General features: G+C 43.0%; 1 protein-coding gene across 4 annotated transcripts in view; it reads right to left on the minus strand.

Moving 5' to 3' along the window:
- Window positions 1-27171, minus strand: part of KIF16B (kinesin family member 16B) — a 277612-nt gene that overhangs the window by 60215 nt on the left and 190226 nt on the right. For 2 of the 4 annotated variants that reach the window (XM_032351450.1, XM_032351449.1), the window contains 3 exons: window positions 26751-26847; window positions 25968-26018; window positions 11549-11671 (listed from right to left, as the gene is read on the minus strand). In XM_032351450.1, coding sequence (XP_032207341.1) covers window positions 11549-11671; window positions 25968-26018; window positions 26751-26847 — 271 coding nt within the window. Of the gene's footprint in view, window positions 1-11548; window positions 11672-22408; window positions 22709-25967; window positions 26019-26750; window positions 26848-27171 lie in introns of those variants that run through there. The other 2 variants (XM_032351452.1, XM_032351451.1) reach the window with 2 other exon arrangements.

The following is a 27171-nucleotide window of genomic DNA, read 5'->3' on the forward strand; positions in this document are numbered from 1 at the left end:
ATATCAAGAAACAAAAGGTGATCTCTAAGTTGCTCTAAGGGGGTGGGTCCTAGTAACATAAGAGTGTTTGTTTCTGAATGTCAAGGTCCTTTGAGTACGTAAACTTGGGAAAGATGCTTAAAAGCAGGCTGAAGCTGAATCTTTCCACTTAGCAAGAGGGCAGCCCTGGAGTCCTCAAAGGATATCTAAGGAGCAGAGAGAGGGAAGGCTGGTGGTTTTGGGAGAACATAATTAGCTAACAGGGTATATTCAATTATTTGCTCTGAGATGTGCAATGCACCTCCTTCCTTGGTTTCCCTAGGGAAGTTCCGGGCGAGTTTATATACCTTTCTTTCTGAGAAACCGAAAGGAGTGTTGAGCTCTCTAGCTAAGCGCATACAAAGGAAAAGACACTGTGTCAGCAACCACCTAGGAGGCAAAGGAATAGCTGCCAGGTGAAACACGCCCGCAGACTGCGTCCTGAGATCCGGAAGAGAGCAGGCATCCTCCTCCACTGCAGCGGCCGAGGAACCAGCAGCCTACCAATTATGGGAATTCTACCTCTCAGGCTCCAGAGTCAAGAAGTCAGGCCCTAGCAGCAGGAGCACGGTCTTAAAGCCAGCGCACTGGGCAAGGAGAGAGGAATCTATAATCCAATCCTAGATCTGCCGACTATTGGTGACACGAACGGGAGAGACGTATGGAGCTTGGAGCATCAAGACTTCTGAAAATAGGAGACCCACACAGATATAAGACTATTCAGCCCTGTTAACCAGGAAACTCCCCAGACATCCTTCTAGTAGATGTAGCACCAACAAGTACAGGAAGTGCCTCAGAGCCCTTGGTTTCCAGACCAGTCTGAATATGGCTTGCCGTGAAGAAAGGAGCCTAGCAGCTGGTTGCTGAGTTACACCGTATCTACATAACCATGAAGCGGTGCAAAATCAAACAGCGCTTTCTAGCTGACCAAAGTCTCAGCCTTTTGCAATAACTAGAAATTACGACTTCTTTATGCTTCAATTTTAGCACCTTCAAAATTGGGATAATACCATTTATTTTAGTGTACTTACTCTGTCTAGTAGTTTGAAGGTAAATCTGAAAGAATGTAAGAAGACTCTTAAGATTCTGGTAAGACGGATGCCTTTCAAAACCAAGATCATTACTAATAAGTACTTTTCCCTTCCCCTAACACCTCTGTAAAACCAGTGAGGAATAGGGAAAATTACCCTACTTTAAAATTGGGGAAATTGCGAGAATGACAGCCTAACCAATTTTCCTTCAAATTACCAAGATATTCAGAGGCAAAGTCCAGAATGCAAACTCTCTACCAGGCATCACTGAAGAATGGAATAATGAAAAACTATGGATTAAGACAGACTTGGATCCTAACTTTAGCCCAGTCACTAATCAGCTGTGTAACTTTGGCTCTACCACACAACCCTTCCAGGTCTCAGCTTCTTCATCTGTGAAATGGGCTCACAATACTAACCTACAGATGAACGAGAAGCATATGAAACAACCATCAGGGTGTCTGGGTTCCCAGTAAATGGTAACTCCTTGTACTGTGATCATGTTCCTAAGGAAAGGCCTTTTCTTATGCAGGATGGAAAGGCAAGGGGTATCCTTGGGCAGCAACTGCAAAGAGGGGAGTCCAAAAAAACCAATTTTATTTCAGGAAGAGATGTAAAACCCCCCAAATTCTGAAGTCATGAAAGACAAAATATTAATAAATTCTTATAAGGAAAAAACACATTTGAAATGAAAATTCAAGGCATGGCCACAACACAGTGATTGCTTTCCTTTGGTGCTTGGAAGTCAATCTCATTTCTTCTGTGCCGTTTCTCACATATGCAGCCTTTACTTTGTGAAGACAAACGCAACTGCTCAAATGAAAGTGATATAAAAGATTAGTTGCTTTGTGCAAAAAAGGGAAAATGTTTTTTCTTAATTTTTTTCAGTGAAAGAAAAGTTTTCAGAGACATGAAGGGGTGCTTAAAAAAAACAGGATAAAATATGATTCTTCGAGTCCCAATGTTATTTCTTTCACTTGTTATTTATGTTTGAAAATAATACACAAACTAAATACTGGGATCTAGATGGACCACGGCTTATGCAACACTCCATTTGTCTCAGCTGTGCTAATACACATGCAGGGAGATCATCTATCAAGTTACTAATAAGCAGAGACTCAGATGCCAACACACAAATCCTTCTGAACATTTATATTCTATCAAGTCGGGAGTATTTCTAAAAGATGTATGTGTGCGTAGTTTATCTAATAGACAGGAATGGCTCTTATTTCTGTTCTGCCAAATAAAGAGAAATTTCTCTGACTATAAATGTGATTGCTTCAACTCTCAAACTGCAAATTTTCTGGGCATTTCCTTTTCACGCTCCCTGGCAGGTCTATCCACCATCAAATTCTCCAGGTTTATCAAAGCCTCAGTAAGACCCCCAATTTACAAAGTGCCTGCAACTTGGCCAGAACTCAAGATAAAAAATAAAACACATACAAAAAGAACAGCAGATATTGGGCAAGGATGTGGAAATGGTCACCATGTTTAGACCAACACTAAAATACGGCCTTGACTTCGAAGAAGTACAGAATGTAGTGAAATTGCAAAAGGCACATTAAAATGAATAAGCAAGAGCACCAGCATGGCTCAGAGTTCTCAGATCTGATGGGTATTTGGTACCTGGTTCACCCTCCTAGCTGTGTGGCCTTGAGCAAGTCATTCCTAATTTCCTAATTTGTTAAGTGCAAATAATACCCCCCCATTTTGGTACAGTTTGCACATTTGTGGAAATGTCTGGCAAAGAGTCTGGGCTGAAGAAGGTGCTGGATGGATAACGGTGTCCTCCCTTGAGGAGAGGTTGCAAACTCAACTGGCCTACAGGGTTCAGTGAGGAACACAATGCCAAAAGGCTCCAAGAGTGCAGGGGTGCGGACCAGAGGGAGTAGAGCGGGAGTCTACGAGCTCCGTGAGCACTCTCCATTCCGCTACAGAGGATGGATGAAGTCATCAGAAGGGCTAAGCACTGCCAGCAAGTAAGCTGCAGTTTAGGGGATATAGGTAAACCTCAGACAGAACAGAGCCTATACTCAAGCAGCTTGCGAGATACAAGTCAATTCATAAGACACGCTAAATAAGGGCCTAAAACCTTTTGGGCGTATCAGAGAAAGACAGAATAGAGAAATATGAGGGAACAGATTAGAACGTTACCTAGAGAAAGAAAGTGTTAGGTCATGATCATGCCTGCTCAGGACTAACAGCTAACTCAGCCCCGCATGAACACCACTGGTGACCATGAGCTGATCCCATGCTGAGTCCACATGTGCTCTACCTAAGAAGTGCAGGTGACAACCTGGGCCGTCCAGCAGGCCACCGGCCAGGCATGCTGCCATGCGGCGAGTGTGCACTGCTCTGGGTGCCCTGTGTTTACGGAGACACCTTGCTCACAGCTCTAGTCCTGGCAAGCAGAGTGGGAGAGGTTGCAGTGGCAAAGAGAGACAGAGCAGGAGAATGTGGGGTGACCCTGAGCTCAGAGAGTGCAGGCCGCTCCCCTGCCGGCCCCACCCTCTAGCGTCTACCTGACCTACCTCCTCCTGCATCTGTGTTTGTTTAAACTGACTTAATAAACTGGGTGATCAGAGACTTCTTTCGGTGTGTGAGCCTTTATGTGTAGTGGGGACTTGGCGTGGACCATTCCCTCAGGCGATCTCCTCTGCCCAGGAGCCGTGAAGGCTGTGGCACAGGAACCATCCCAAGAGGAGCCACTGTTTGGCCCCAAGCAGGGCTGACTTTGGGACACCAGTCCAGGGTTGTTACATTTTCTGGTATTTAACATAAACTTGGGGAATTTGGATCTCCCTGTCAGATCTCACAAGTTTGAAATAGGGACAACGCAGTAAACATTTTGAAATTCTGTTCGGGAAAAATAAAGCTCATCCTCCATTGCCCCTCCTGGTTTGCTCCAGCTGCCTTCATCCTGCTGCACAACTCTGTTGGGCCCTGGCGCCGAGGGTCCTGGCAGGTGGCCCTTTGCCTGTTGCCTCCTTCAGAGGCTCCTGCCTGCGGAGGGCCCGGTGGACCCAAGGGCTCTCGCACTAAGCATCTCCCCAACTCCAGGGCAGCACCGACTGAGCCCAGATGGGGGACCAAAGTACCTAAGCTCATGTGACAGCACAGAGAATGGACTGCTGGGCAGGGTGCTCAGGCGATACGGGCAGGAGCCTACAGGCTTGTGCCCAACAGCTTCCTCAAGATTACTCTGCCTTGCTCTCAGGCCTCCTTGGTCCCTCTGCCTCTCCTCTCCTCCTCAGGCCACGGACCATGAGTCAGAACAAAATGAGGTACATCTGGGGGCAAGAGGAGGTGACTGTCCCTGTGGTACCTTCGACCAAAATCAGATGACTAAAATGAGGAATAGTTTGGTCTTGGACATCATGTGTTCGAGGTAAAGTATGTAGTCCTGTGCTCCTTTGCTCTAAAGTGGACCAAAGTAATTCTGCACAAAAGGGCCTATCTCCTGCCACCACTTGAAGAAAGGTAGGGCCCTGTCCTTTCCTGAACAGCCTAGGGATGGGAGGGTATGACTAGGGCACCAGAGGGCTCCTTATAGAAGACTCCAGAACATGTGCTTCCTGAGCAAGGGGCTTGGGTGCCCAGAATAACATCCAGGGGGTGGGCTGAGGGCTACTCCTCTGTGCAGAACGGAACAGAACTGAACACCTCCGTGGGTGCTGGAGACCATCAGAGCCAGGATGTGTCCTGGCATGTGGGAGGGTGGAATGGAGAAGGCGGGCAGAGGCAGCAGGCACTGGCTCTCTTGCACGCAGACACAGTCCAGGGGCCTGATTTGCCAGTCCCCACCCTGACGACCAGAGAGAGGACCTAGTGGCGGACTTGTGGGGGTCATATTGTTGAGTGACCTCTTCTGCGTGACCATTCCCAGTCCCTGCCTGTGGGAGGGCTGATGACTCAGTGAGGAGGGCCCAAGGGCTTATATCTCCAGAGAAGACCTGCTATGAACACGACAGTGACTGCAAGAAAACCATGTGACTGTGGGCTGTGACACCTGTTCTGAAGGGAGGAAACAGGGTAACAGGATAGGGAATGGGTGAGAGGGGAGGGCCCTACTGCAGAAGTCCCCACTCTGGGAAGCAGACAGGAAGGCAATCTCCTGGTGAGATCACCTACAGTTTTTACAGGAATAAAAACTATCAGGAAACAAAATATTTAAAAAAAAAAACAGTGTTGGCTTATGTTTTTTACACTATAATATTAATACATAAGATAAATGGCAGAGAGTTTAAAACAATGCTAGAAACACCAGCTTATTTCTCGAACATAAGAGTATGCCAGCCTCTGTTGAACTTAACCACAAGATTTCCGTTTTGTATCCTGATGAAATAGAACTTAAAAATTAAATTCTCTCCACTCTGGTCTTGGCTCACTGAAAATGGCAACTGTAACACAGTTGTAACTGATTTCCTGTATCAATCGTGGACAAGCATTTGACACCGGGGTGTTAAGACGGCTGCGGTAGTCCGGTCGGCGGGATAACCTGTGCCGGCCATGGTTCAGGGCCAGCACACTCCTGACAGGCACCTTCTGCTGGCCAGCAGGTGACATTCAACCATACTCAGCTTCTCAGACAGCAGCCAGACAGGCACCACCCCCCACTTCTCCATCCGTCTCTGACAGAAGTCAAGACATATATCTCTTGGCGAGAATGTGGATGGTCCCAGAGGGTTTGTATTCCTGTGACCTGCTGGGAGGGATCACTGCAAGGGCCACGGGAACGGATGCCCTCACCCTGGGATGCCCAAGCACGTGTCCTTCAGGGATCAATAAAATAAGGAGGTGGGGGATGGAAGGAGTGCATCACAGAGATGACAACCTTCTGTGGCGTCAAATAAGGACATTAAGACAAACACCATTCCACAAACTGTAATATATCCACAGGCGGGATGCTATGTAGCACTAAAAAGAAACAAATTTCTGTTATAGTCAAATACAGAAATGAATCTCCAGCACATCAGACTACACAGAAGCATCCAGACACAAAGGAGTAAATGCTGCCCGGTCCCATTTACATGGTGCGCTAGAAGAGGCACAAGTCATCTGTGGTTACAGAAAGCAGCTCAGAGCTCACCCAGAGGCTGGGCAGGGGCGCTGAATATAAAGAATCTTTCTGGAATAATGAAAAGTCTGAAGTCCTGATAGGATGGAGGTAGGTATGCCAAAACTCATCAAAGTACACTTAAAATGTGTGCACTTCACTGTATGTCAATTACGCCTTAACAAAGTTGACTGAAAAAATTAAATGTGACCAAAAAACAAAACACTATATATCTATTTTCATAGTTACTCCATAAAATAAAGCTGTTTTTAGTCCCTCAATAAAGAAGATACAAAAAGACAGTCTTTTTGAATTAAATATATTAAATTCTGGTTTAATGAAAAACACGATTTTTTTCATTTTAAAGCCCAGTAATGGGAACCTCCATGGGACGGATCAGGGATCAGAAGATGAGCATTTGAGAACCACTGCTGTCTCCCTTCCTCCCCCAAAATCCCACTCCCTGTACCTGACCTCAATAGTACCTTAACCATGACGACAACTATTGATCCAGCCACGAACAATCCAACGAGAGCTATCTCACTGGGGATTACAAGAAGGCATGACTTGAATAACTAATAAATTCTATCTCAGCAAAGGCAGGCAGAGGGAACAGGAAGGGTGAGGGAGAAGTGGAGAGACTCTGGGCAGCTACACGACTGAGTGCCCTTCCCAGTCCCCTCTCTGGGGCCTGCAAATTCAGCTCATAGAGACTTGCACCCAGGGGGTCCTGTGTGTTCATTGGTCAGCTTGGCCCTTTAAGTGAACTGACAGCAACCACCAGCAAGTTATACAGTCAACGGGGGTCTAATACCAGATGTCAAGACCCTTCCCTGCTGATCACAGAGCATTGCCAGGTGCATTCAGGACCCCAGGAGACCTTTAAGACCATCAAGGGGAAAGGGTAGATAAAAGAAATTGATTTTTGTTAAAAAAAAAAAGCAGCAAAGATTTTTCTGAAGTTTGAAGTGTAATAGTATAAAATATCTATATACATTAACATCAGACTTTCCTTAAAGAAGGTCTAAAACTAAATAGACTTAAAAAAAAAATACTTTTTACCTTAACCACCTTACATCCACTGGTTCACCAAGAAAAGACTTGAGTAGTAGCCAAACTGTTACCATAAGTGTGACTGTATGTTCTAGAAAACATTGCTAATGTACCATATAATCAGATAATGGATGGAAAAGGCTGTCATACTTAATTGTTTTTAAAGGTGTATTTATTCGGGGCACCTGGGTGGCTCAGTCTGTTAAGTGTCTGCCTTCAGCTTGGGTCATGATCCCAGGGTCTTGGGATCAAGCCCCGCGCCTGCCTCCCTGATCAGTGGGGAGCCTGCTACTCCCTCTGCCTGCTGCTCTCCCACCCCCTGCTTGTGCGTGTGCGCACACTCTCTGTCAGATAAATAAAATCTTAAAAAAAAAAATTTATTTATTCGTTTGAGAGAGAGGGAGAGAGCGAGTGCAGGAGGGGAGGGGCGGAGGGAGAGAGAGAGAGAGTCCCAGGCAGTCACCACACTAAATGTGGATCCTGACCCAGGGCTCAATCTCATGACACTGAGATCACGACCTGAGCTGAAACCAAGAGTCAGTCGCTTAACTGCATGAGCCGCCTAGGTGCCCAGGAGCCCCCATACTTAATTTTAAAATTCAAAATTTAAAATTCAATTTCAAACTGAAAAAAAAAGTCAAAAATTCTCAGACATACTGTGTATCAGAAGTCATTAAGAGGATTCCAAGTGTTAAATCTCACTCAGTCCCCATGCTTTTTAAAAATTTACTTGTTTTTTTATGGGGCATCTGCGTAACTTAGTCAGTTGAGTACCTGACTCTTGATTTCATCTCAGAACATGATCTCAGGGTTGTGGGATGGAGCCCTGCGTCTGACTCCTCGATGAGCATGGAGTCTGCTTGTCCCTCTCCCTTCCTCCCATTCTCACTCTCTCTCTCCCTCTCTCAAGTAAATAAATAAAATCTTATTAAGGAGGGACGTATTGCATAGAGCACTGGGTGTGGTGCATAAACAATGAATCTTGGAACACTGAAAAAATAAAGTTAAATTAAAAAATAAATAAATAAATAGTTTACTTTTTTTTTTTTTTTTTTTTTGAACACTCATCCAGCACTTGGGAAGTGGCAGGTGCCATTCTAAGCACTCTACACACCTACATTCAAATGCTGCTCACACCAGCCCAGCTGGACAGGTGTCTTTGTCCCTACTCTACAGTTAGTCTCTTGTGGAGATTAACTGGCGGAACCTGGACGGACATCGGCACACCCAGCACTACCCCAACAGCTATGTGTTTGCTGGGCGCAGCCATTTTTGCTTTGTTCAAGAGAGGGACTGTACATTTGGGTCATGTTTGTTTCTAGTACCGAGGCCCTGAGACTTCTGTGACTGAGTATCCCCAGGAGAATGTGAGACGCTTCACACACTTACCTGCAAATGTGTCTGGTGGCCCTTCCTGCACAGAGAACTGGGGATTCTCCAGGCAAATGCTCACGGGCCTCTCCTGGTGCTGATTACAGCACCTGATAAGTACAAAAAGGGAGCAAGACAATGACATGCTCTCAGAACTTGGGTTTGCTATGTTCAAAGAAAGCTGAACACTTTGGATTTGGATTTTATATATTCTGAGGTGGAAGCCGAGATTTTGAAAGGTTCTACATGATTTTCTGTATCTGGTTTCTCTAACCGCCTTCACAGTACCATCTTCACGATTTTGGCCAGATCTGCTATGGCCTGACCTATGATTTGCTTGCAATTTTTATTTGAATCAACTCAGCTTTTGTTCTGATTCTTTTCTTTTTTTTTTTAGTTATTGAAATATAACTGGTTAACAACATATTAGTTTCAGGCATATAATGTAATAATTCTCCATTTTTATATATTGTTAAATGATCACCTCCTAAGTCTTGCGAATCTCCCTCACCACACAGGAACAGTTACATTTTTTTGTTCTTATCATGAGAACTCTTTAAGATTTACTCTCAGCAGTTTTCAAATATACAGCATTATTAACTATAATTGCAATCTATAATGACATCCTCAGGACATATTTTATAACTTCAGACCACCTGTACCCATCTCACCCCCCCCACCACCCCGCCTACAGATAAGCAATCACCTATCTGTTGTCGGTATCTGTGAACATGGACTGTTTTTCAGGTTCCACATAAAAGTGAGATCACACTAGATCAATTAAGTACCCTCTTTATCCATGTCTTATCTTTTATGCATGAAATCAATTTAATAGTTATATTTTATTAACACACTTATCTGTTAAAATAAAATATATCTTGGGGCACCTGGGTGGCTCAGTCCATTAAGCAGTCAACTCTCGGTTTTGGTTCCAGTCATGATCCCAGGGCCATGAGATGGAGCCCCGTGACAGGCTCTACACTCAGCAGAGAATCTGCTCGAGATCCTCTCCATCTCCTTCTGCCCCTCCCTGCACTCTCACTCATTTTCTCTCTCAAATAAATAAACCTTTAAAAAAAGTTTTAAATAATAAAATATATCTATGCATCAACAAAACATGTCCTCCAGTGCTGTGAGTTCTCTGTTGAGGAGAATTCAAATTCTGAGCTGGTAAAAGCCAGTCTTCACCCTCTAATTAAAAAGATGGAATTAGGGGCACCTGGGTGACTCAGTTGGTTAAGCGACTGTCTTTGGCTCGGGTCATGTTCCTGGAGTCCCAGGATCAAGTCCTGCATTGGGCTCCCTGCTCAGTGGGGAGTCTGCTTCTCCCTCTGACGCTCTCCCCTCTCATGCTCTCTCTCTCATTCTTTTTCCAATCAATAAAATCTTTTAAAAATATATGGGATTAACACATACACCTTCAGAAATTATTTTGATATATGTATAAATATCAACATAACATGTATGTACAAAGGGAGCTCTACACACACACACACACACGCACACACACACACACAATTTCAAATGACAGAAAAGAAACTGAGCAGGAATTAGGCTTTAAGTTAGGGGGAGTGAGAAGTACTGGTTCACAGACGTGGCATAACATTTGAATAAGAAACCACACAATCTGGCCAGTAAAAATCAAAACATCACCACCACCACCACCACCACAACCACCACCCAGAGAACATGTACTCTCAACAGGAACCTCAAATAAATTAATGCCTAGGTTTAAAAAATAAAAAGGAAAAGAGTATATAGAAATAAGAATCTGGGAGCTTGATTTATCCTAAGACTCATTTGCATTGTTTCTCCAGGAAGACTGAAAGAACACGCATGCCTAAAGGGAAAGAAGGATCCCAAGGGCCCAGGGGTGTGATCGGTGGCTGGGGAGGTGAGGGGTGCGGGGGGGTGGCTGGCTTCAGGCTCCCTCTTCCCTCCCTCTCCACAGCAGCTCCACGTTGGTCCGCTTTCTGCAGTGCCCTTCTTCATCAGTATCTGCTGAACAAATGTCTTTGTTGAGAAGAAATTTGGAAACCACTGGTGTGATCCAATTTCCCCATTCTACCAATGAGAAAACCGAGAACCTGAGAAAGTAAAGACTCAGGGTCACTCAACGAAATGTAGCAGAGTCAGAGCCTGAAGACTTCAGCATCCAGATTCCCAGTCTGGAGGTTCACCTCCAAGAACACCCTCATGCAGCTGCAGACTACGACCCTAGTGGACGTCATTACATCAATAACCTCACCTATGCTTGAAAATAAAGAAGGGTGACTCATCATTAATTCCTTGAGGAGAGGAGAGCATCCAGCAATATTTAATGAAGTGTTATGAGATAATGGAACTAAATTAGGAATAAGATGAAGTCATTATTTCGGAAAGTATGATGTAAGAAAGCAGGCACATCTCTTCCTGAAAAGTCGCATAAATCAAATAAAGCCTAAAATGGATTAGGAAAGCTTCCTAAATTAATAATAACAGAAATAACAAAAAAACAGCAGTAGTAATAAAAGCAAATGGTTATAACTTATTATTATATACCAGATACTAGACTCAGCATTTTATGTTAGCTGATATCCTTGTGACATTATTATTCCCATATGTAGAGATAAGAAAATTAGGCTTAAGCCCAGGGATAAGGTGACTGACTGTCATGTTTCAACTGGCACCTAATGGTTTCGCAAGGTGTGGCATTTCCAATGTCGAGAGTAAAAACTCCTACATAACCAACAAGGGTTGGTCACCCTACTTGCCAGACTGGCAAGTGACCAGAACTTTCTTCCATGTCTGCCTGATTCCCCAACCACCACCACCTTCTATGGGATAACCTCTCCATGTGCTACAGTCTAGACTTGGCACAGGCCACTTTGTAGGAGGGCATGATCAATATGTTACAAAACAAGATGTTCACATGTAGCTTCATCTCCCTTTATGGAAAAAAAAAAAAAAAAAAAGACAGAGAAAGCCCTGGGAGCTTCAAGCCTCCATTCCTCCAGAAGAGTAAAGAAGGGGCACTTACCTTGACCTCAAACTCGAAGTGCTCGTCCTTCCCTTGCCCGCACAGCACATAGCGTGGAATACTAATTTTAATTGGGTCCTTCAGGTCGTCTGGATTTGCTCCCAAAGAGCGAGAAACCATCCGCTATCAAAGGCACATCAGATAGGGAGAACAAAGAGAAACCAAGATCACGCCTCAGCAAATACCCTGCTTGGGCAGGCAGGAGAAAATGTGTTTCAAGCAGAGAAGAGAGCATCAAACTAGTAGAGTTTATTTAGAAAAATGATGGCTTCCTTTGAAAGAGAAATGCTAAGTCTCTCTCATCACAAAGGACCATTTCTTTAGGTATACTATTCCAAGAAATTAGGGCAAAAGCACTTCAAATGTTGTTTGGCTTTGAAGTTCCTTCCAATTTATAAGAACAAGTGAAAAAAGAGACAGATTACATATCCCGACTTTTAAAAAAATCAGTGTAAACCAGACTCTTTTCTGAAAAGTCTTGATCATCTGACAAACTTCTTTTTTCTTCACAGACTATCAGATTGCTGTACATAAAGCTCCAAAAGCTGGAGATCTTATTCAAATTTACTTCATTTTTAACTTCAAGGCATTTTTATATGCCTATATAGTACAGAAAGCTCTTTAAACCACAATTAAAATAAATACCAAGTATTTTCTTTAGGCTTCATATGATTAGTAATCAACCTGGCTCTGACAAATATTTACGGTCTGGATGGTAGGAAGCCAGAGGGGTTTGAGAAGGCAGCATTATGAAAAAAAATAAATCTTCAAAATGAGTTCCCTTGAGTGTATAAATGGGTGGGAATCTCTGAACAATCCTTATCATTTGCACTAACCTGGGGCTTTAGACAACACAAGAAAATATGTTTTTAAAGCAGTAGCCATAATAAAATGATTATCATAATTATAGTTAGCATGTATTGAATACTTACTGTATACCAAGAACTGTGCTGAAGAGTTTATATGCACATTTCCTTTAATCCTCACGATCCCCGGGAGGTATTAACCATTACTGAACCCTCTTTATCAGATGAGGGGCCCCAGGCTGAGAGTCGAGATAATATGAAGGAGGCAGGGGGAAGAGCTAGGATTCGAACTCAGGCTAACCAAGTGCCCACCTGTGCACCATGATGCCTTCCAGCCCACCTCCACCAACTGCTTTACTGCCATCAGGAAATTTTTCGTCCATCTGAGATAGAGTCAGCTCATGAACATTGCAACATACACAGAATTTAAGGAAACTCCACGATTCTGCAGTCAAACTAACTTACTGTGGTCCTGGATCCTGAGCTGGGTGTACCATGGAAGACCCAACCTAGCTGTGTGAACGAAAGCTCGGGTTTCTGGATGACACAGAGGTGTACAATGGGGCTCAGATTGCTGCTTTCGTCTAGCTGACACTGCCAATATTTTGGCATGCTACAAAGTTAACCAAACCCTTCTAGAGCATCTAATTTTTTCCCTGCGTGACCAGTCACCCAAAACAAGAACCATTAATTTTATCACAATGGTACATCTATTTAGCTGTCCCCAATGTCAAAGACCCCAGGGGAAATTCTTTAGAAAAAAGAATTTCTCAACATGTGCACCGCCAAAGACCTTTTGGTTCACTGACAGTATGTTTCCAAATTACTGTAAAGGTGGACATTTCCTGAAACATGAAATATGTGTATCTCTTCGAAAGGTGAAAAGGAAGAGAAATAAATCAGTGGTTTTATTTATTTTCAAAGAGCACGTTTACTGTTAAGAAGTGTCTCCATGGTTGAGCCATGAAGTTCTTGCCCTGCTCCCGGAGCCCCAAAAATCTTCTATGCCATATGTAATAGCTACATTTTTAAGTAGGAACATAATCTCTTCGCCAGATCTGCCACAGTCACTTGGGAAATCCAGTGGTTGTAGTGTGTGTGAGTTTGCAGCTCGAAGTTGGCAGCTGTGGGAGAACGCCCTCAGCAGAGAGGAATGCTGCAGTCCAGAGCTGAAGCCAACAACTGGTGATACTAGTTGAGAAATCAAACCCATGCACTCGGCCTTAGGAGGACTTCACCCTTTCAACCAGTTACACCCAAAGGCTAATGCCACAGCTCATTTGATGAGGTGCTCTCTCTGTCCCAAGAGGTTAGAATGAGGAAAAGGAAGAAGGAGGAAGGTCAATTCATGAGGGGCAATGTATTATCGCATGTATTATGGGTTCTTAAAAAGGTGTGGATAATAGCATCGAGCATAAATACTCAGTCCTGAACCTCTACCATTATCAGCATCCCTGAAATATCACTTGGGATCCCACGGGTAAGTCATGTCAAAGACGCAGAGAGTGGAAAGAGAAGACCCAGAATCAAATTCTAGCATTAGGACTTTATCTGAGCCTAACAGTCACCCACCCACCCTCTCTGTGCTTCAGTCTCATGCCTATGGAAATGGGCACAGTATTTAGCAAATCTCTTCTATACAGTGGGAACCCAGCTGTGAGCATGACAGTGTCCTGCCCTGGGGGACTTCTGGTTAGAGGGAGACTGACAAGTAAACTGATAATTCCAGCAGGATTAGAAAACTGTGATGGGGGTTTATAGCATCCTTATTTACAACAGCCAAGCTGTGGAAGCAGGCCAAGTGTCCAATGACTGAGGAATGGATAAAGAAGACGTGATGTAGGTCTACAATGGAATATTACTCAGCCATAAAAAAGAACAAAAATCTTGCCATTTGCAACAACATGGATGGAGCCAGACCATATTATGCTAAGTGAAATAAGTCAGAGAAAGACAAATATCTTATGATTTCATGCCTATGTGGAATTTAAGAAACAAAACAAATAAGCAAATGGAAAAAATGAGAGAGACAGACAGAAAGAGCAAGAAACCAATTCCTAATTATAGGGAACGATCTAATGGTTGCCAGAGGGAAGGCAGGTAGGGGACGGATGAATGAGGTGATGGGGATTCAGGAGTGTCCGTGTCATCATGAGCACCAGGGAATGTATGGAACTGTCGAATTACTATATTATCACCTGCAGTGAATATAATGCTGGATGTTAACTAACTGGAATTAAAATAAAAAATTTAAATAAAAAAAAAATTTGTGATGGGGCACTGAGTAAGAAAAACTATGAATAAACACATGGCTATCTAAATGCTATGACTTTTACTGAGGAAGAGCTGCAGACAAAAATATCCAGATGTATTATTAACTAAGCAAGGGAGACTTAATTTTAACCTCCTGAGTGCCTTCTCTTATAGGCACCCTTCGGGTATACAATCAAACACTGGTATCTCTTACTGAGCACCCACCATGTGCCATGCACAAGTTTAGGTCCTGGGAATACAAAATAAAATAACTTCTGCAAAGTCTCTGTAGTTTCTAAGACCTTTAGTTTTTCTCAGCTGCATCAAATTTTGAACAAAGATTTGGTTTTTCCACTCCAGATGGATTACATTCTAAAGTTAGCCAACTTCACTTTCCCTTTTTATAAGTCAACATTCTAAGTGGGATAAGACTGAAACTGATGGTCTGGTTACTACATAGACATTTTAAGACTGGAAAGTTCTCTAAGAATTTTATAATCGCAAAATCAATCCCTAATGAAAGGAAAGCTGCTGATCCTTTTAAGAAAAAAAAGCCATGCGTTGGATAACTTACAAATTTGGGTAAATGGGTGCATGAATGAAATAGGGACCATTTATCTGGGAAGAACTGGATCTTGTAATGTTTATGTCGCTCAGATAAATCTTATAATATCTATGTCCCTCGCCTAAATCAGGTCATGATTCCAGGACCCTGGGCTCGAGCCACTTGTTGGGTTCCCTGCTCAGCAGGAAGCCTGCTTCTCCCTCTGCCTCTCCCCTTGCTTGTGCTCCCTCTCTCAAATAAATAAATAAAACCCTTAAAAAAAAAAAAAAAAAGAGCCATTGCCCCAATCACAGGATCAGACAGTGACGTTTAACTGCACCCTTTGCTGAGAAGATAGATACTTCTTTCTCCATTATTGAATAGCATATTGGGAGCTGGAAATATTGTTACTACCCACAGGCACAGTTTACTTCAGTCTCAAAGATTTCAGAGTAGCTAAATATTAATGAGTGTAGAGAAACGTACAATTGCAGAAATGATTAACTGAAAAATAAGCTAGGGATCTGAAGACATTTGAGCTTTATCTATGGAGAGAGGAACAGAGAGACAAATCAAAACTATGTGTTTCCATCAAACCACTGCTGCAATGTAATTTTTAGAAACTACTTTGCAGTCAACTTTTATGAGAAATGTAGACTTCTCAGGACATGGCATGAAAGGTTCCTGACATACTCCTAAACCATGTTTATGCTGGAAAGGAAGGAGAACTAACATAAATGTCTCCTAAACTTATTTTTTATTTGAAAATAGCTATATTTTGAGTATATTGAGTTTCGTGCTAGACAAGTAAACGTGTGCTGTATCACATTACATCCTATTATTTAAGGGAACTTTTAAATTCCCATGGAACTATTTATTTTGGAATCAGTCACAGTTTCCCTACATGTGGCAAAGAAGATGCTTAGACTTGGAAAGGAAGTTGGTCATACATCTTATGAGGAGGTGAAGAAACACGACAGGACAGAGGCACCTCTTACAGCAGAGCTGGATAAACACACGGGACATTTCAAGGAACTTTACATGCCTTGTGGAGTGGTTCTATTTAGAAATGAAAGGTCAGGCAAAAGTACATAGTGAATAACTTGGGTTATATTTCTCTAAATAAGAAATATCTTTTAAAATAATATACAAAAAAATATTTTTCTGGTAGCTTTTAATGAATAATCTCTTATGTCAACAACTATGCTACTTTTCCATTGTTGGGGAAACACTATAGTCAGGTCCTTAGCCAAAGAAAGCAAGCGGAACATGGGCTACATTTTGAATATTCAGATTAGAATCTTCTCTTCCTACTCAGGCTGTCTCCTTCAAAAGGGACAAATTAAGGAAATTAATAGGAAGTGGCGTTAACATCCACTCGGATCAATGTCGGTACCACAGAGGGCACAGAATGGACCAATCCTACAGGGAGCCATCAACATTTCCCCTAAATACTCTAATTATGTACCAGATGGTGGAATTCAGTGTATGCTCTGACTAGGACAAGGTCAGACCTAAGGACTGCCGTCTGATCTCCTAGAGCCAAATATCCAAGGTTTGCTTCTTAAACACAGGCAACCCTGGCTTTTTATCAGCTTTAACACAAGTGCCAATTCTCCTCTCTCTGTTTCCAGCATAGCCAGTATTTTGACTCCCTCCTCTTTTCCACCACACAGGCCACACTGATGGTTCTAATCAGAGCTATGATGTAGCAAGGACCTCTTATGCCCCAGAGGCAGAGAATACAGAGACCTTGCGTGAGCATGTGCAGATTATGAATAAAGTCGAGAGTCAAGACATGTTTATATTCATCTCCAGAAGGGGACACCTGCCTCGGCTGTGAGGACCTTGTGCTAATACCACATGGCCTCTGAAATCAGAGTACACAGAGCTGGAGTGGAGTGTGCTAAGGGATGTAGCCACACATGCTACAGGCATCCTCTGACCACGAAGAGACAACGCTAACCTGATCTCATTTTAAAGTGACGGGAGTTAAAAATACTTGCATGAGGAAACAGGAATAAGGGCTTTCAAATAAAGGAGTATTCCTCTCATTTTGATTATTGATCTTTAGGGATAAACTAACCAGAAAATGACAAACTGTTGGAAATAGGTATTTGTGGAGTATCTTATTTACCCTTAGTGGCCTTAGGGCAAATCCAAAAGGGTTTGGATCTAAATCCAAAAGGGTCTAATCCACGACTCTTACCAGAATAGGTGATTTCATCCTTCTAGATCTGAGGTGACCAACATTGTTTCAAAGTTTGAAAGACCAGGTATCTGATGAATGTTTCAACTGGAAACTATTAAAAACATTACCATCTTTCTCTAGATCATGAAAGACTGGTCCCTTTAATGGTCATTATCTCTGGAAAACTCACCATTAAATGGATGAAATTCTCAAAAGATTCGAGAATGAGTCTAGTATGATGAAGGAGAAGCAAAAAATGCTAAGTGGCTCTTATGCCAAACATAAATATTGACAATTTAGGATGTTCAGGAAGGAAAACCTGGTATTTTCTTTTCTAATTCTACGATGTGACTGATTACTCATGAAAGTATCCCTCATCTTCACTGATTTTTGTGGAGCCCTAGTTTTGGTACAACCTGTGCTCAGTTCTAAGGCCCAGGAGAAATGAAAGTTGGAAAGCGGGGGAGGATTCCATCAGGTGTCGGTGGAGCATATTATTTCAGCTTCAGTTAGATGACCAATGCTTAGCATTCAAGGTTATCTGTGCCATGTTCACACTAGGAGTGTATCCGAGCTTTTCTTCTATAGGAGCTAAAAATGCAAAGAGCAAAAAGGAAACTTAGGTTCACAAAAGGGAACGAAGAAGTTGCAAAGAAACTTCCATGGGCATTCTTTTGGGAGGGGAAAAACAAACCCCAACTCCTAAAAAGAGAAATAATTTTTAATGTCTAGAAATTCCAATAAAAGAACTTAGAAATCAGAAAAAAATCAACTTCATAATTCTTTCAAATATTCATCCCTAGCATAGTCGTTTCTAAGAGAAAAATAAATCAGTTAAAAAAAAAAAGTACCCAGACAATGTCAAGAATAACTGTGACCAGGGAGTGACTTAGGCACTATGGAAAGAATATATGTTCTGGAGTAAGAAGATCTGGGTTTGATTCCAATTCTCAATCAAGTGATCCTTTCCTAGTTAAACTCCTAAATATGAAGTGGAGATTGATGACAATTCACCCATCCCAGGAGGATCACTGTGGGGCTCAAAGGAGCAATGTATGGGAAAGAACTTAGTACATTGTGAGCCACAATAAAAAAGTTGGTTGGGATTGTTATCACTGTAATCCGCTGTATCTTCAGCAACCAAAGGTTTCAACCAGATATTAAAAGGCAGGAGGAGTGATTTATATTAGACTCTCTTTCCTTCTCACTAACTCAGTCAGTTTCATTCCTTACGAAGAAGGCTTTAAAAAATTACAAGGGTGCAATCCTAACAAGAGATTGGATGATGGTGGTTTGGAGATCATGTTGTATAAGAAACAGCGAAGAAACTGAAGGGTGTTGGAGGTAAAAAAGAAAAATCAGAGGAGGTGAGAGAGAGAACGGTCTTCTTTGAAGGATGGTCAGGTTAAAACAGGCTGTGGAACAGACATGTTCTATTCTGTTACAGAAGAATGTGAAGGATGGACAGACCCTGCAGACGGAGATCCCAGCAATGAGGATTACGGAAAGAATGCTCTAACAATGAGAGCACTCCCCAGTGTCGAACTGCTCTGAGGCAGGCAGTGATCAGCCTGGAGGTGTCAAAAAAGAATGAACCGGAAAGCCACTTGAACTAAGTAACTTGAAAGGTCCTGTGACCTATGTTCTCCCCAGTACCTGAATACTTCCTTTGGGGAGAAGTCCTGTAAGTTATCTGAATTTTTCCTTTAAATAAGAGCCTAAGACATAAAATATCCATGGTGGACTGAACTACTGGTCCCGATTTTTCTCTTCCTTACAGTAGCAGCATATGTCCAGTGTTGCCATGGCTTCTTGGTGGATGGAGTGTTTGTTGATCTCTAACTTTGGACTTGGCTGTGTGACTTGTGTTGACCAATGGGACACTGGCAGCCATGACACAGCCATATCTTTTGTGCTTCTTTCATCATAAGGATGGCCACCGACCCTTCAGCACAGACCTCAAAATGAAACATCTTGAGCAGACTAACCCCATCTGAACTGCAGGTCACCTGGAGGCCATGGTAAAGCCACCTCAACCTACTTACAAACCAGCAGTAAGAAATGAGAGCTTTTGTTTTTATGCCACTAAATTTGGGGGGAAGTCACCTGACAATAGCTGACTGATATAATACCTATTGCAGAAGATATCATAAATGATGAAGCAGAACTAAGAGGCATCCTAGAGGCCGTGTAACTAAATTAATAAAATAACCTCACTAGAAACTGATCTAACCAATAAGACTGCCTGCCCTTCAAAGAAGCATTAATAAAAGTGCTCTAATCTATGTTTCATTCAAAACTTGAAATCATTTAGGAAAAAGAATGTAAATAAAAATTACCGTAATTACTACTGCTGGGAGGCAGAAGTATTCTCTCCAAAGGATTCACTTACATTTTTTTGAGTAATGAGAAAGGGAAGACAAACGGTTTTGAAATGTTTTTCAACAAAGACTAAATAAATTCACCCTGCCAACCACAAGTCTGTAAAACAGGCAGCTGTGAGGAAAATGGATTTTAATCAAATTCAGATGAAATCACCGTTTCAAAGTGCTCAAAGAGGTGTTGTCTAGAATGCATTAACAAGTTCCACAACGTAAATGTTTATGCCCACAGGACAACAATAGCAATGCCACATAACAAAGTATGTATGAACCTTTTTTTTTTCCCCCTGATGCAGGAATTCATTATAACTGAGAAGACCCCGCATTAGGCTGGATATGGAGACGCTCACACCTGCTCCCTATAGGAGTGTCACGGGCTCAGAACTCCTACTAAAGAATGCACCAGACGGAGACGGAGGGAGGCCTCCAAGATTGAAGCCACAGTGGGTAATGGCACAAATACTACTCCCCTGGCTTCTCCAGGGACAACCTAAGGTAGGACAACCTTAGTACTTACTTCATGGATAGTAAGTCAAATTTTCGTATCAGGGACCATATTTGATCTCAAGGTAAAAAGTATGCTTTGGTGAGAGAACAGACATGTAAAATTTGAATTGCTGGAGGCTGCTTCTGTGGTGTAGTGAGATCTGACTGTAATCCTCATTGTGGCCTGCCTGGATCATAAAGCAGACTGAAGAAGTTTATAATGAATTATACGACTTCATGCAATGCTCATATTGGCTGCACGCTCCATCTATGGACATTATTAAAGACCATAACTCAAAACCTGGTAGAATTATGTCTTTTTTAACCTACGGAAGACAAGCGAGCCTAATATTTTTCACTCTTTGTTAAAATTTTTGTCCTGTTTATGTACGGTTTCCCTTCCAACTACAGCATCCCTCTGCTGACATCTTAAATTTCACTCTGTTTGCTCTTCATGAGCATTAATTCTGTTCTTCTGGTCAAGGATATTTGAGAAAATACTCAATGGGGCAATTTTTAAGAAAGTATTTGCTGAAAAAGGCAAAAAATTTTGAAATTAGGTAAAAATTGTTGATAAGATATTAGAAGACTACTATGGTTCATTTGAGAAATTTCTTCTACAATAGAAGATCTTCCAGCCAGGAATGTGACTAGCTAACTAATTTTAACAATGTCCTCATCAGAGATTCAAGACCCTTCATGCATAAGGCAATAGTGTGTGTGTGTGTGTGTGTGTGTGTGTGTGTGTGTGTATACGGGGTTGGGGGGGGCTGACAAAAACAGGCTCCACTTAAAAACATCTGAATTCTATTGCCTCAAAAAGGCAAAAAGCCCCCACTTGGTTACTGCAGACAAGGCAGCAGCCGCTAGTGTCTGTACCCTAATGTGCTCTCCAGTTTCCTGCCCTTTCCTGTCCACTGCCCCTGACCTGGTTAGAGGAAAATTAATGATGAGCAGAGAAGCCATTAAGTAGCTCGTTAACTCTGATGGGGAAAGAGGGAAGGTCTGTACTTCCTGCCCAAAGGGAGACGATGAGTTTCGGGATGGGCTAAGCTTTGACACGGACTCTCTCATCGATTAGGAGTAGAAATGAAGAGGGGGGCTATGACAAAGAATGGCCCCTCCATGCCAGGAATAAAATAAATGGCTCTGTGGAATCACTTCGTTCAACTGCCTGCGACATTCGCTGAGCAGCTACCATGAGCTTGACATGATCCTGGCTGTTAGTGGGAGAGGGAGGATGGAGCCATGAAGAAAACACCTCCTTCCTTCTCAGACTCTGGAGCTCAGCAGAGCAAGCCTCTCACAGAGGAGGAGGGCAGCTGAGTACCAGATGGTACTTTGTGAAGAGAGATGTACCTGAGGCTGGTATGGGCATGACTCGTCTCGGAAGGGAGGCCAAGAGAACATCTCAGTCAGAGGTTATGAGAGGGAGGGCAGCCAGGAGAAAGTGCTGAAGGCCTTCTGAGGTGACCATACAGCTGATAGGATCGCATGAAGGAGCTGTGAGAAAAAGACTTGAAGATGAAGAGCCTTTCGAGGACAGAAAAAAGCTCGAGAAAGAACTGGCATGTGGGGGGCATGTGGCATAGGGCAAAGGGTAGTCAAAACTAAATCAACAAATGAGCTGAAAGCACATGGGTTGGAAAGCAATAGACAAAAAATCTGAGGAGGAAGGAAAAGGCAATTAACTGAGGAAGAGGACACCGCAGGGCCTGTGGTGCGGTCTCCATTCCATATGTTAGAGTGAGGGGAGCGTGTTTTAAATCCCTGGGTCCTTCCAGAAAGCTTGATGCATTACTAATGTGCTCTGCTACAGAGCTGTCCTAATCATGACAAAAACGGAAGATGTCAGTGAAGGTCACTGCCAACTGGGCACTTTTTCAAGCAGCACAAATTAGCCTGCCGGAATCCAGCAGACACAGAGTCCAAGCCACCATACTACAAGCGACATGAAGCCAAAAACAATCAGAAATGCTTTAATCACCTCACAAATAATGAGGCAGACCCAAATTTACAAGGCTGAGGTCTAAGCAAATGATGCAGGGTGGTGATAAAGACATGTTATCAGTGCTCTGCTAGTCCCTATTTTTCTTTCATCGTAGCTATTTAGAATATTTAACATTTTCTATTTTAGAGGTCTGCATTTTTCCAATTTTGAATCAATTAGCTACACAGAGATATTCTCAGTCCTTGATTCTTCTCATATTGTTAAATATTTATTAAAAATCTCCCAAAAACATGCAGAAAATTTTTACAAGTTTCCTCCCTCAAGCCTTGTCAAATGTGAAATGAGCCACAGAGTCTCGTCCTGAGAGCTGAGGGTCAGTTTCCAGACCTCGGGCGCCGCATTTTGACTGCCCTGAAGACCCAGGGTGCCGGCAAACAAGTGGATGTTCTGGGCTTCTTCAAAGTGCCTGGCTGGCCTACTTCTTGAGTCGGGTGGGGGCTGGAGCTTAGCGAAGAAGACAAGCTCAATGGTTGACAGTGTCTTCTTCTCTGAAACAACAACACACCTGAATTCGCTCAAAGCACGGCATCTGGTCACATCAAATTGTGTTCCTGGAGGAGGTGTGTTTAGAGATGGGGTATGGGGATAGAAAACTCGATCTTCCCTCAGAAGGGCAACGTGGGTGCTCAGAAGGACTAACGACTGGCACTCATCTGGGCCGGGGTCACCCTTGACTCTGACAGTCGTGTAGAGCAGTAACTGCACCTCTGCCAGAGAGGGGATGTTGATGTTCATGTTTCCGTGCAGAAAGTAAATCATGTTGACCAAGGTATTTTGGAATCTGGTTGAAAACCGAAGTCCATTTGCCAAAACTAAATCCGGGATTTCTGCTTTCCAATCAAGAGAAAGCTGAACCAGATCTTGCTGGAACAAAGGATGGTTGGTGCAGGCAGAGACCTCAGACTCAGGCATCAGAACGCTCAGGAGGTCACGGCATATCTGCTGACAGAGGGCTTTGTTGTAACTAAATACGGTGAGCAGAAGACTCTCCGCAGAGCCCAGGAATCTAATGCTCTGCCCACCGAAGCCAATTTGAACCTCCTCTAGTCCAGAGAGAGGGAGAGCATGAAAAATGGCCACTGGGCCAGACGGGCTACCTGAAAGAACCAGAGCATACAGCATGGAACGAAGCAGGAGCAAACATGCTGGCTGAGGCTCAGGTTCTGCGCAGTTAGCAACAGCAAGCCAGTAAACACCCTGGACTTCGTTCACGTTGCCTGCCAGTTCTGGCAGGCAACAAGCCACGTGCTCAAGAAAGTCTTCTAAAGGGTGCTCTTGAAGTTTCAGCATCCGGGCTGGGAACTGCACAAGGGTCTGCTTAAATGCACGGGTCCTTCTAGCACCTTCGTATTCTAGGCGGTGAACTGAGCTTGGGCAGGAGCCTGAGGAGCCCACAGCCACAGAGGCCGCAGGAAGGCCTGGTGCTCTGAAAGGCATCATGCTCTCTGCTGGCCTAGCGGCCCCTGCCTCCTCACTGTGGCTGCTGCCAACCTGAGCCTCTCTGGGGAAAGAATGAGACTCCGATGACACCCTGTGTGACTTCAGGGGTGCATCTGGGGGAGAGTGTTTCAGAAATGGCAGTCTTCTAATCAATGTGGTCGCACGGGAGGTGAGCCCATGGGGGTCACACAGGCTCCCCACGTGGTGGATCACCTCTGTGCCAGACTGTAGCAGGTGACTGCTGGTATCTTTATAAATGTCTGAGAGCCTGTGGTAAAAATAGCCCAACCCACCAGTTCCTTCTGTCCTGCTATTTATCAGGGACCATGGAGAGCTAACTTCTTTAGCAGGTAACTCTCCCTCGACTTGCTGCTCACCACAAAACGTTGAGGCTGGTACTCTCTGAGGAACACTGTGGGACGCACCCTCCTCACTAGAAATGCTTTCAGAGAGGACAAAGCAGAGTAACTTGCTTTGCCTGGTCTGCTTGCCTTCATTCTTTACAGACACTTCTTGGGACAAATCTTGCAGCAAGGTCCAGCTGGACTCGACTCCCAAGCTGTCTTCATCTTCATGAGTCATCGGCTCACTGAGATTTCCTGACCTACGCAGAACACGTTTTGTGTCGCCGGAGTTGCTTTCGTTAAGAAAAGTGATTGCAGGTAGACTAAAACATTCTGGTTGAAAACAGCCTGTACGCTCAGGATGACTATGTCCGTGATCACTGTTCTGGGGCGCCTTGTGTTCTGAGGGCCGATGGCTTCGCCGGTGGGCTCTCTCTTGGGATCCTGAGGAGGGCGCCAGAGAGCCGAAGAAGCTCCATGTCGAGGGATGACCCCGGTGGTTGTTCCCATCCACGTCCCGCCCCTGTTCTCTGCTGCAGGCCTCAGTGACCTCTCTGGGCAGCAGAGGGCCAAGAGACCTTTTCTGTTCAAGATGGCAAAAACAGGTGAAATGGGGATGTGGCAGCACCTTTCGCAAATGTTTTGCACATGAAGATTCTTGCAGTCATTGGTTTCATTGGGTAGATTAATGAATAGGTTGAATGGAAAGCCTAAGCCATTTATATTGATTGATACATGATTTAAGAACAGATGATCTGATTCACACACACAACATCAATTTTCATATAGTTTATCTTACAAATTGTCGAATATTTGATAGAAATATGTTGCATGGGATTGATGCACAGTATCCATTTCTTGGTCTAATATTTTAATTGCTCCAAAATAAATCCTAAGATCTTTGATTCAATTTTCAAAAGTTCAGCTTCAGTTGTGAAAATAAGCCCATGACCATATGTCCAAAATGTAAAAGGAATCATGGAGTACTTAATGACAATCAGATGACAAGGCCAAAAGAAATGGACAAGTATTTTGACCTTAGTCATCTTTTTCTTGCCTCACTTCATGGCAATTCTTAATTATACCTACCCTAGTTAGAACGCCATTGCCACAGCTACAAACCAGCACTGTGAAAGGCTGGGTGCCTGGGCACTGGGTGTCCACTACAGGCCAGGTGTAGTGGACAGAAAGAAATGAACGGCAATGTCGTACTCTTTCCTAGGTTATCTGCTAGGGAGATGGATGTCCAGAGGAAGACAACATCGTTACTGGATGACTGGAAGACAAGTGTGGTGGTGGCCAAAGTCAGTTGAGCCTCCTATGGAACACCCACCTTTCACCTCTTGTTCTGTTTTGGAATGTATGGGCACCATCTACAAGACTTTTACCACCTAGAATTTTGGGGAGTTTGTTTTGTTTTGTTTTGTTTTGTTTTAATTTGGGAGTGTATGTGAAGGACAAGTCCCTCAGTGGGGGAAAAATACAAGTAAAACCTTTCAAGTCGTGTGCCCAAATAAACCTTGGTTTGACAGTCCACCAGAGAAATAAGTGAATCAACCAAGAGTATGTCCTTTGTACCACTGCCAACTCGCAGTCTATAAAATGAGCAGGGTTTGTAAAACAGTGATAGGTACTCAGCTTCATTTCCAAACCCTGTATCTGATTCTGATTATACAATTCTCCCTTTTAAATACAGACCAAAGGAAAGGATACTGTTACTAACAAAAAATGGGCCAGAAGCCTCCACCACAGTCACATGCCATTCAAGTAAAGTCTAAACAGTTTTCAACCTACAGGATTCCGTTTAATTTTAAGTCCGTATAATAGCTTGCCTCCCCTATTAGCCATTAATCTCACTGGGACTTCAAAATTCTAATTATGCAACTAAACATTAAGAAAATTTAATCACACAAGCATGCCATAATTTAAGGCGACCTTATCAATCTGAAAAATCATTACCTACCTCATATTTTAGCTTACGTTGAATGGTGCCATTGTGGAGTTTCTCATTATCCTGATAAGAAAATAAAAAGCCCTCTATATTAAATTATAGCTTGTTCATAGAGGGAAAAGAAACTGATTTGATTAGAAATATTTATGGGAACAAAATTCTAAAGAAGCATACTTGCTCAACAATGACAACTCTTCTACAGAATTTATATTCCCAAGGTAAACATGACTCTATCGATCCATCTGCCTGTGAGGGAACTGAAGCATCTAGTCCTACTCTTAAAATTGCTAAGAATAATATTAAAAGCAAAATTTCCTTAGGACATTTCTTAAGTTGCAGGATAGGAAGGCAATGTTTTTAGTTTGATAAAAATCAACATCGCAAATACATACCTTCTCCAAAGCAAAATTATAAATCTACTCAGGATAATTTATCAAGCAAAATTAAATGCTTAAGGAAATTGGTTGTATTTCTGGAGAAAACAGAAAAACCTTACATGTAGAATCTTTATAAATCAAACAAAGTAAATAAAATGTTTTAGGAGACTTTACATTCACTCAAGAATTTTTCCCCAGAAGTATAGACTTTAAAAATAAATAAATTTTCTCTTGAATAAGCACTGTTTATCACCTGTTAAGCTCCACCCAAGCAATATTCAATTTTTCTAGAACATTCTGCATCTCAATTTTCTCACTAACAAATGATAATAAAGGAGCCCATCACTGCCACCACCACCACCTTATGGAAAGGTCATCTCGGAAACGAATGACCGATAGCTTGGTCCCCTCAACTCACCTTCAGCATGTTGGCTGATGCACTGCTACCCTCACCAATCACACGATGTAAGTCCTGAAGTCGTCTTTGGACTTCCTCTTCAATGTAAGCACTGATCCTGCAAACAACAGAGGTACGGATGGTAGTACTCAAAGATCTAACCATACAGGGCACATGAGATCCTTTCTTCATTATGCCCTTCGAAACAAGGAACTTTCTCATGCTAAATGCCAGACCTGGAATATTCCCCTACATTCTAAGAAATCTAGTGCCATGTGTTCACTATATGGGTTTTTCCCAAACAAGAGAGTACTGGACAAATAAGAGAATCTTGAGGATAAAAGGCAGAGTCAGTGATCCCATCCAAACCTCTCCTGGATCTCTCTGCTGCAGGGCAGAGGAGAATCACAGACACCGCTTTCAGAAGGCTCCATGGCCTCAG

This window comes from Mustela erminea, chromosome 7, assembly GCF_009829155.1.
Source record: "Mustela erminea isolate mMusErm1 chromosome 7, mMusErm1.Pri, whole genome shotgun sequence".
In the NCBI taxonomy this organism is placed as follows: Eukaryota; Metazoa; Chordata; class Mammalia; order Carnivora; family Mustelidae; genus Mustela; species Mustela erminea.